Raw genomic sequence first — 12,067 nt, forward strand, 5'->3', positions numbered from 1 at the left:
CCACTGTGGATGTTTTATTTCTTAGACTAGGTTATGAGTACATGGTCATATTCAATTTCTGATAATTAATTGAGTTGTATAATTATAACTTGATCATTTTTCTATATTTCCTTCCATTTACTTGTGTAAAAAGTGTTTTTTAATCAAACCCTGTTATGTCCTATATAAATCTTCTTGTGAGCTTTTTTATACAATTCAAATTCCACAGCTCAATTCTCTCAATTGTCTACAGAGTCCAGGCATGTAATGAAAATGGAGTGAGCCGGGTCTGTGATACTACAATACTACAGAGTTGCAGCCTGTGATGAGCTGGGAAAGATGGGCCCAGTCTAAAGGGTACAGACGCTACTCAGCTCCAAGGAATGGCTGCCATATGGGACTGTAGGTCTAATGTTGCCAGGTCTGGAAATTTAAATTTTTATGTCAAATTTATACTTTTTAATGTTGGCAACTGATTCAAATTTTTAAACGCTACCAGCCAAACTAAATATGTCCTTGACCAAAGAGGCCTCCATAAAGATCACCTCCCTGAGTAGGACCTCACTAAATCTGAGTCCAATTAAAATACTTTTCATATGTACTGCTGATACTGCTAGCACGCGGGGAAGCCCACATTCAAAAATCAGTCTGACTCCACATCATTTCTACTATAATATACTGCCTGTAAACATGTGCTTTTCCTTACATAATCTGAATCCCAGACCAACCTCATAACACAGGTGTCATCCCTATTTTACTAATGAGGGATCAAAGGCCCAAAGATAACAGATAACTTAAGGTAAAAATACAGAACAGTATGACTTCAATTAAATTACCCAAGTGCAAATCCTTCCTCTAACACTTACTATTTTCCTAACTTTGGGAGGGTAAATTCACCTCTCCATACCCCCTAGAAGTTTTCTCCCCTATAAGATGGGTTCTCCAATAGCCATACCTCCCCAAAATGTTCTGAGGATTTATAAAGCACTTAGAAATGTCCTGACAGACAGTAAGTACTATATAAATGTTGCTATAAATAATTATTATTGCTATTAACATTATCTGTAAAATAAGATCCTTGCTTTTTGAGTCTTGAATGAACAAAACTATGTAAAGTACTTAGAACTGTTTCTGAAACATACGGTTCATTACATATTAACTGTGAGATCAGATGAAGTTTCTTTCAAATACATTACTCCAAACCATGTAGATTGTTATTACTTGATACGGAGTAAAGGAATTAAACATGCTATTATAGTTTGGAAATATTTTATTTGTACAAAGTGTTTTCTTTGGATATTTGAATAATGTATTGCTTTGTAGTGTCATGATTTTTGCCATGTTTATATCATTTAGAAATGTGTAGTGAAATGAATCATGTGCCATGTAATGAATGTCCTAATGTGAATTTTAATAATGTAGTAAGATTTTATTCAAAGTCTCAGGAATGATTACAATATCCAGAAGACACTTTAAATTTAGATGATATTTGCCATCCTTTTGTTTCCCTAATTTTTAAAAAACCCTAGTGTCTCCCAAGCCCAAGAGATGTGCATGTGATTCAACAACTCAAATTACAAAGTTATATGCTAATATGTGGCATAGGCAAAATTTTTACTTACTTGTGACCCATTTCATGAGCAACTGTAAATGCAAGATTCAGGCCATTGTCTTCAGCAATAACACATTTTCGTTTTTCACTACACATTCCACTCAAATAAGCTATACCTAGAAAACATAAATATGAATTATCATACGTCAGATTCCAATGTAAATGTTTATGGTATGCATCAGTGGAAGAAAGGAAAAATAGTTTTTCCATTCAAATACATCAATATTAAGCTGTGATATCTACCCCTTATAAATGGAATTTTAAGGGAAATGATGTATGTATGAATCATTCAATAAACTCTTAATATGCTTTTCAACTTTATATTTCAGATTATTTAGTAAATTATCCAATTCTCAAAATGCATGCTATAAAGGACACATTTCATAAATACCACTTTTCACTGTCACGTAAGATAAATGAATGGACTAAGAAAATGTAACTAAACATTACAAGAAAGAACTAAGAAAATGTAATTAAGAAAGCAATGATTAACTTAAATATTTTTCAATTCACATTAAAGAACCTAGTTTCAAAGAAACACCCTAAAATAAAATAATGTATATTGCATTCTTAAGCTTACATTTATATTTTGAGTTAATAAAATTTTTAAATTTTATTTTGTAAAATATAATTTTAATATGACATAAGAACTACTTGTGATATTTGGAATATTGAAAAGTATTTCCTTTGAAAACTTTTGGCTAAGGAAATGGTCCAATTGCAGAATATATATACTGAAATATTATCTAAGACAGCAATTTCAGTAAAATATTTGATCTTTTAGATTTAAATCAGTGATAAGAGAATATGTAAAACTGTTGATAGCCCTTAGTCAAAGATTTATGTACTATATTACTAAGATACATCCCTGAATAAATATCATCTAACACAAAGAACTGTAACCTTCCAAGTGTAAGTTTTAATGCATTTTCAACAAACAAAGGTTATTAAAAAGTAATATCTGGTATTTATTGATTATATGTATGTTCTGTAATCTTTATATCCTAATAAAATACATTTAAGCTCATTATATGAAGAAATTAAGGTCAGTACAGGTGAAATGATTTGCCAAATATCACTTGACTACTAAATATTATAGAATGAGGATTTAAAATGAACTTTCAATCCATTGCCAACTAACTTTTAGTTTCCTGCTAAGTACAATTTAGTGCAGAGTGGTCCTAATTAAAAATGGTTAGCTGTTTGTGACTTTTCTTCTTTCTTCAGAAACATAAGAAATAATGTTATGAGATGATTATATTTAAATAAAAGAATAAATCACCTAGCTCAGGTTTTGGCAAAACAGAAGATTCAGGGAGGATGATTTAGTGGAGCCAAAGCCCAAATGACAGGGGGGGATGGGAGGATTTTATGACTATGGTAGAACCCTACAGAGACTTAAGAAGGAGATAACAAGGTTTGAACAGAGGTATTGTTCAAGGATTGAAAACGGAGTATCTGAAATGCTTGACTACTCATTCAAATCTTCATGCAGACTCTCAAGGCCAGTATCCACTGGCCTATCAGGAAAATGAAGATACATTCTCTAAGCAAAATATAGTATAAACACATTATTTTAAAAACACAACTATAGGAAGAAACAGCCAAGAGATGAAATATGTGAAGATGATACATTATCTATTTCGAGATATGTTTAAGATATAAAATCTACAAGTAGATGAAATTACTTCCTTATGATTGGATGGATGAATAAAAAAGTGATAAGTCCTACTACTTCATTAGGCTGTTAAGAACTGAAATTACTCCAGGGTTCCATCAAAATATGGTAGGAAATAAAGATGAAAGTATGGGTAAACACAGAGGGGTTAGGAACAGAGAAAAAGAGGAGAATAAAAAATATATTTGTTATCTAGTTCTATTAAATTATGAATCAAATAAAAACTTTAAGAGATTCTTAAACATAATATAAATTTTAGGAGACCTAATTCATGTACTTATTAACACAACTAGATATGGGAAACAAGAATGAGAGTAATTGAACTTGTGTTGTAGTTGAAAGGAAAGAAAGATGGAAAGAAGGAGGGAAGGAGGGAAGGAGGGTGAACACAAAGTATCTCTTAATAGGATATTTAAAATTATCTTGAGCATTTGAAAATTTTAAAAAGTATATAACTTGAGACTAAATGTTCCACAAAAATACTAAATTAAGTTCAACTATAATTAGCATGCCAAAGATCACTGTTTGGTACAAATTTCCCTTAGGAGGCCCATGTATTTCACCACTACAATAACCTTATCACCATATGCAGACTAAAAGTCAGCTAATGTGAGATGTCATTATATCATGTCTCTTTCCTACATGGACCAGTACATATCAAATTTAGTCACTTTAATTAGATTTCTTCTCCTGCACCCCTTCAAATATATTATTCCCACCAAAAACAGTATTGTAACTTGTTTTTAATTCTTACCTCTTCTATATTATTCTTTCTAGTCTACATTTGTATTTTTTCCCATATTTTTCTGTTATCTTACTACATTGGTTAGGATCTTTTTTTAAAAAAAAAAGGATTTATTTATTCGAGAGACAGAGAAACAGAGAGATAGAGAGAGTGGAGGGGGGAAGGAGAAAGAGAGAAAATCTCAAGCAGACTCTCTGCTGAACATGAAGCCAGATGCCGAGCTTGATCTCAAGACTCCAAGAGCAGGACCTGAGCTAAAACCAAAAGTCAGAGATTTAATCAACTGCCACCCAGGCACACTGCTGGAAGACTTTTGCAGATGCAATTTGTTAAGTTAAAGAAATTACTTTCTGATATTCGTGTATGTCAAGTGAGAAAGGATGCAATGTTAGGTGTAGGTCAAAGGTAGATGGGAGTGAGTATTTTTTGAAAAAGAAACAAAAGCTTGGAATAGTGAGAGAAACGGGAAAGAGAGCTGATTAAATACTATGGGAATACTTAATGCTCATGGGTCAGAAAACAGATGGTTCAGCTGAGGATGCAGAGCATGATCCTGGACTAGCACTAATATGCCCAAGGAAATGATATTCAACCTAATGGTTGAAACAGAGAAGTGTAATATTTGGATTAAATTTGGGCTGAGAATTTATAGATTAGGTGTAAAGGAAGAATCAAAGGATATAAGAGTTGGCAGTAATTTGAGAGTGAAACAAGGGACAGAAATTGCAGGGCTACATAAGGGAAGAAGTAAAGTCAAAGGGAAGCTGATAATTTGGAGGATACAATACAGTTGTCTGGAGATTGGAGTCATCAATGAAGAAAAAGAACATACTCTCTGAAAAAGTATTGGAGACTATAATAAGAGATCTTATAATAATAAGATAGATAAAATACAGACTCTTTTAAAAACACTTTTTATGTAAAAAAAAAAAACTCTACAAACACAAAGGACACCAAAAAAAATCCTATCTCTTTCTTAAATAATAAGAAAAAGTATTGGAGACTATAATTAGAGATTAACATAAGATTTCAGAGGCGAATTTCCATGACATGATTAACTATTGCCAGGAGAGTAGAGAAAGGTAGACGTCATCCAGACAGAGGTCCAAGAATTATTAAGTAGCATTAGTTGAACTGATTATATGAACATGAAATTGCACATGATCATAATGCACTCAGGAAGGGGGGAAAGGTGGCCAATATCCACGTGAAATGTGGGTGAGCATCAAGGAGAACAATCCATCACAGTGACAGAGACAGTTAAGATGGTAAACTGAAGAGCTTCAGTTCCAAATACAGAGTTTCTATATGAAGACAAGAGAGATTTTGACTATGCTGCAGTAGGAAGCAAGAGGAATGCAAGAGGTATACAACTTTGACATTTTCCTAGCACCAGCCTTGTGGGATAAGTCAAGAATGAACAGTACGCATTCTGGGGGCCCTAGATTCCTCACGAGGCTATGGGAAATCAATGAGCACTGTGTGGTCACGAAAGAAATATGCTGATAAAAATTATAATTTATAATATAAAAGACTTATTTTAAACCATAAAATATAAATTTATATACAATAAAATGTAATTTAGGGACGCCTGGGTTGCTCAGCGGTTAAGTGTGTCTGCCTGGCTCAGAGTGTGTTCCTGGAGTACTGGGATTGAGTCCCACATCAGGCTCCCTGCATGGAGCATGCTCCTGCTTCTGCCTATGTCTCTGACCCTCTCTTTCTTTGTCTCTCATGAATAAATAAATAAAATTTAAAAAAAATGTAATTTAAAATTGAGTACATATTAGCATAGAGGTATGACTACACCCAAGTATTAAAAAATCTATACCATCACATTTTCAAAGGAGAACAAAAAGACTATGTAAAAATGGGGGTGCCTGGATGGCTTAGTCAGCAGAGAATGCAGCTGTACCTCAGAGTTGTAAGTTCAAGCCCCACATTAGACATAGAGCTTAAAACAAGACTGTATAATTATAATTTTCTAATGTCAACCACATTATGTGACAAGATAATAATTTTTCTTCCTCTTTTCTAATTTTCCAAATTCTTTTACGTGTTTATATTTTTATAATGAGAAGATTAAAGGCATGAATATGATAATCATGTCTATGAAATTTAAATAGTAATTAATAGAATCTCTTATAGGACAGGATGCAATTTAACAAAATGACCCTCTCCTTTTTTTACTTATGTGTAAAGTCAGAATCTTCAACTAAGACTCTGATAAATTTGAATTTCATTGTCTTATATTTGGCACACCAGGAAGATTTTCTTTAACTTGAAAGTTATGGAGAATAATTGTAACCATGACTAATTTAAATGACTTGCATTATTCTGTTTAAAAGCCTATGCTTTTCAATTCCTTTCAAAAACTCACATGTTTCTTATTATAATAAGGGGTAGAGTTTAGAAGGGGAAAGGATTTAACACAGCTGTTATTTAAAGATAGATAAAATACAGACTCTTTTTAAAACACTTTTTATATAAAAAAAAAAACTCTACAAACACAAAGGACACACACACACAAAAAAAAAACCTATAATTTCCTACCTAAAAATGAATCAAGTAATGTATGAGGTGTCACTAGAATTTCTCAACTGAAAACAAAAACATACTATCCTAGGATGTAATTTGATACTTCTTCAAGATAATCACAGACCCCTAAAGCCTTGCAGGAAGCATGTAATAATAATGGACTAATCAGGAAATCAGTTTTTATGTAATCAGACAGATGTATCCTAACAAAATTAAATTGTCCAGCTCCAGCACTGTTGCTTTTAAGCACTAGCTAGACTCCCTAAGTTAAAAATCTTGTCTTTCCTGGCACAACATCCTACACAATCCTAAGTAAGATATTTATCCTAGGATTGTATCCTAAGAGGAAAGTTATTTACTACCTATGAGTCCTACTATTGCTTGAGGCCTAATGGAACAAGTACTGTAAGAGGTGACAAGTACAAAGATGCATACATGCCAAGCATGCCTTCAGGAGCATAAGCCACACTAATACTCATTTTAAAATGTGATCATTAAAACCTAAAGATGTACATAAGATATCATAGAAGAATAAAAAAGCACCAAATAGGGCAAAATCAAAGTAGGAAAGACTTTTAGGGAAACAGCCTGGTAGTATCATTGAGTGGGGAGAGGTTAGCAAAAAGCAGGAAAAAGCAGGGCAAATTTTTAGGCAGTGGGGGAGTGGGTGGGACACTTCCTGAACCAAGGGCTAAACAGGGAAAGAGCAAAGCAGGCAGCAATGAGAGTTGCTACTTTCACAGAAGGGTAGCTTAAGTGCTTTAAATGTGTAAGCCAGGGTACATCTCTACATCAATATGAATTTAGCACATCCTCAATAAGCGGTGTATGAAATGAATGGCATAGATAAAATTCCTTAACACAAAGACTAATATGAAGGATAACCCAATATGTGACCTCAACTAAAAATGTAATTTTGAAGAATCAAAATGTATTTCAATCATGAATTAGAAAAAATTTTTAGAATCATTTAATGATAGTGCCCACACAATACGAAACCCATTAACATGATTACATTCAAATTGGGCTTTGAACATATTTTAAAATAACTTCTCTTACTAGCTCGCTAATTATCTGCCTCTAGTCCGTTAAAAGTCAAGATGATGATCTAGGAATATAAAAGTACAATTGTACAAGTTATGAGTGTTATATCAGTATAGTTATAAATGTATTTTAAAATATAGGCTTCCACGGGTACCTGGATGGCTCAATCAGTAAAACGTCTGTGTTTGGCGCAGGTCATGATCCCAGAGTCCTGGATGGAGCCCCATATCAGGCTCCTTGCTCAGCAGGGAAGTCTGCTTGTCCCTCTCCTTCTGCCCCTCCCCCTTGCTCACATGTGCTCTCTCTCTCTCAAATAATTAAAATCTAAAAAAAAAAAAAAAAAAAAAGGCTTCCAGATTCTCTTAAATGTTTAATCCATAATATTCTTCATAGTAGGAGATGCCTGGACGGCTCAGTAGTTAAGCATCTGCCTTCAGCCCATGGTGTGATCCTGGAGTCCCGGGATCGAGTCCCATGTCAGGCTCCCTGCATGGAGCCTGCTTCTCCCTCTGCCTGTGTCTCTGCCTCTCTCTCTCTCTCTGTCTCTCATGAATAAATAAATAAAATCTTTAAAAAAATATTCTTCATAGTACAGTTTCTAAGAATACTAAGAAAAAGTGGCTTCCAATAATAATAGAATATTAGTTTAATAAAAACTATAGTAAATCTCTAGTCAAAAAGTCAGAATATTTTATAGACAGTAAAATGTTGTTTATGTGTTTCTGCAACATGGTAGACGGAATCCTTTTGTAAAAAAAAAAGCACATAAAACTGCTAAATAAAATGCAATATACAAAGTTTTTAACATATAGCTAAGTTTGAAGATAAAAGATTCCCAAGTGCAAAAATAAAGCTTAAGATTTTTCAAATTTGGAGTGATAATATCATGAGTTAATGTTGTTAGAGTCTGGGAGAAAAGACATATGTCTTATTAAATAATAGGTACGGTTTCAAAATGTCTGCAAGGATATGTATTAAGGAGTAAAGACCTGAAATCCACCCACAAATCAGAACGCCTGAAATTGCTTTTAATGTATGAAAATAACCTCAACAATCCATATGCAGGAGAGCAATAAGGAACCCTGGCTCAAAATAAATTCTGGGTATGCCAGAAAAGACTTTGCTAACAAATTGAAACCCAAACCACAATCATGCATAGGTGTAAAGCCACAGTAATATGAAGCCATTAATACAATGTACAAATTGATCATACAATTTGGGAAGCATACAAAGGTTGGAAAAAGCCTTGTCAGTTCAGATACTTCAAAACAAATGAAGTATCACTATGACGAGACACTTTATCATCTCAGCAAGCATAGAATTCCCACAGGAAAAGTAAGTTCTACTAAAGATGAGCTCACAAATAAAAATGACAAACCAAATGAAGAAAGGGCCTACTGTGAGAAGGCGGCCGTGGATACAAAAACTAGACAGAAAATGAAGATGAAATAAAGGCATTTTTAACATAAAGATGGGGAGCTTCAAATATACATTCACTGGGCCACCACAATCCAAATGAATCTTTTTGTTAATCAGAGAAAGAAACCCCTTCTCCATGACACTTTAAAAATCAAAGTACTGGTATAAAGAAATGTTAAGAAAATTCCAGACTAAAACATGAAAATAAAGAGAAGAAAATAAAGAATGCCAGAAAGAGTAAATGTATGAGTAACTATAAATTAATACTGAATACACAAAACACCAATTTTAATGTCTTCCAAATTTAAAATATAGATAAGTGAAGTATAAAGAATAATATGTAGTTGGTGGATAAATGGAGTTCAAGTGTTCAAGAGCTCTAGCAATAATCAGTGTTAAAATGATATATATAATACACAAGATAAATGCAAAACAATAATAAAATAACATATAACAAACAATTATAATTAAAAATGGCATGCAAATATTGGATTTACCTATTTTAAAAGTTAGGCAAGGAAGAAAAAAAGAAACATGAACTAAAGGCAAATGGAAAAAGATAAAATGATAGCATTTCATACCAAGAACTTCATTAAATAAAAAAAGACTATGCCATGAGAACTGTGATTGCCAAAATGAATGGACATTTAAATTCTCTAAGGTGAGAGATGTGTGAATTAACTTGATTATGATAATCATTTTACAATGTATAGGTATATTAAAACCTCACATTATCTCCCTTACATATATACAAATTTTATCTATCAACTTTATCTTGATAAAGTTGGAATGAGTGAATTAAAAAAAGACTACATTAAATTCAAATTAAGATTTTAAGACTAGATTTAAAAAAAACTCTAATTGTACTGTGCTTAAGTACAAGAACATAAATAAGTTAGATACAGCTTAAGCACAGGAACATAAATAAGCAAGAAGTAAAAGAATATAAAATGAACACACTCAATAACAAAATTCATTTTTAAGTAGATAAGATACATTTATAAAACTTGACCACATAATGAGTAGTGAAAAAAACTCAACAAATTTCAAAAGTGGAAATTACCCAAAGAATGTTCATTGACCACAATGGAAATAATTTGGAAATCAACTAAAAAGGTAACTAGAAAAACCCAAACTCCCTAGACATGAGATGATATACCTCTAAATAGTTCACAAGTGAAAGCAATTTTAATGAAAATTAGAAAATATGTTAAGCATTGTTATAGTAAAGATAGAACACATAAAAAATGTGTAGGCTGAAATGACAGTGCTTAGAGAAATTTATAGCATATGTTATAAAAAATAAGAGACTGAAAATCAATGATTAAATTCCTTCCAGGAGCTGGGAAGAGAGCATCAAAGCTTAAGAAAAGAAAGGGAAAGAAAGAATAAAGAGCAAAAACCAATGAAGTATAAAAACAAATGTAAAAGAAAATTAACAAAACTGGTAATTCCCTAGTAAACTAATCAAGAATAAAGAAAAGACACATATACAAATTACCAATATCAACAAAGGATAAGGAAATGTCTCTATAATCCTAAAGACATCAAGGTAATATATAAAAACTTATGCCAATAAACCTTACATTTTCCAAAGCTGCCCAAAGAAGAAATACAAAATCTAGAATTTTCTATTATAATCCCATTTATTCATTATACTCCAGCTACGCTTTTTTTTTTCTTCCTTTTCTTTTCTCTTGTCATTTCCATCTCAAGACCTCTTCACTGGCTTTTTATTCTGGAACATTTCCCCTTTAGACATCTCTTTCCAGATCTTGATCACCAAATTTAAATTACAAATACCCTTCTTCCTACCTTGGAACTCCCAGATTATCTCTTACTTCCATCTATTACTTTTTTTTCTAATGCCGGGTTTATCTTTTAATATACAAATTAATTATTTGTTAATGGATATTGGCCACCTCTCCATTAGAACCTAAGCACCGCAAGGGCAGGAATGTACTGACAGGTCAATATATTCATTCCCAACGTGCAGCCCGTATAGTACAGTGTACACTATATGTTGTACAGTATCACGAGAATACATTTCGAGGTGTATTAACATGAGGTGTATTAACATCTTTCTCCAGGTCAATCGTTTCTTGGCCTTTTGGGTAAATCTAGTGTTGTTTTTCTAGCCAGGTAACATTTTAGTCATCTACAGGCTTTTCCCTGAGGGCAGGTGGGAAGAAATAGGATTTGTGGTAGGTAGCCTTTGCAACTCTGTGCATTGGGAAACTCCAGGCAGACATCAGATGACTCAAGGAGGGAATTAATGAGAATACTGGGTAGGTAGATAGAAAGAGGAGCTGTGCTGTCATGTCTGACTCTCATTGCCAAGGAGGCAAAGGGGGCTGGAGTTTAACCTAGGGGACCCATGGATGACATGACTGTGGTCTGGCAGCGTCATCAGCACTAAGAGCTGGACTGGTAGGGATTGGGGAGGGCAGGAAGATAAACAGTGTGGTGGAAAGAGTTGAACAGGAGCTACAGGACCTTAACCAAACCAAGATCCTTGAGTTGAACCCATCAAATGCATACTGGAGGCCAAGTCCAGCATGTAGACAAAGGAATTCACTGCAAAGACGTAGAGACCAAGGATCTCAGAGGAAAATGAAAGCACTGTGATTTCTGATGTATAGCCCAAAATCCCAGCAATGGAAAGGATCAAAGGAGAGGTTAGGGGAGCTTTTTTGGAAGAACTGAGTATTAGGTAAAATCAAACCAAAAAGACAAATGAATAAAGTCATTTAAACTGGAAGAAAAAAAAATAAACTGGAAGAAAAATTAACATCAATTGACATGTTTAAGTGTTCACTGTCCTGGAAACAAGGGAGGTAGGGACTTGTGAGAGAAAGATTTAATACAACAGTTCTTTTCCTAATTGAGTATTATCTTTGACCTTAATGTATATTGCTACAAAATTAACTACAGATGGGAATGTACATGTTAAGAAAAAAAAAGTGTGTATGTGTTTTTAATCGGTTGCTAAACATAAATTAAACAGTGAATCACCACTCATTTTATTATCCTAAGGTGTGATGGGGGCATC

General features: G+C 33.3%; 1 protein-coding gene across 1 annotated transcript in view; it reads right to left on the reverse strand.

Annotated features, from left to right (window-relative positions):
- Positions 1-12,067, reverse strand: part of ADAMTS19 (ADAM metallopeptidase with thrombospondin type 1 motif 19) — a 227,368-nt gene that overhangs the window by 121,467 nt on the left and 93,834 nt on the right. Inside the window, exon 8 of the mRNA XM_072728643.1 lies at positions 1,602-1,707. Within this exon, the coding sequence (XP_072584744.1) occupies positions 1,602-1,707 (106 nt within the window). The remainder of the gene's footprint in view (positions 1-1,601; positions 1,708-12,067) is intronic.

The sequence above is a fragment of the Vulpes vulpes genome, chromosome 12 (genome assembly GCF_048418805.1).
Source record: "Vulpes vulpes isolate BD-2025 chromosome 12, VulVul3, whole genome shotgun sequence".
Lineage (NCBI taxonomy): Eukaryota > Metazoa > Chordata > Mammalia > Carnivora > Canidae > Vulpes > Vulpes vulpes.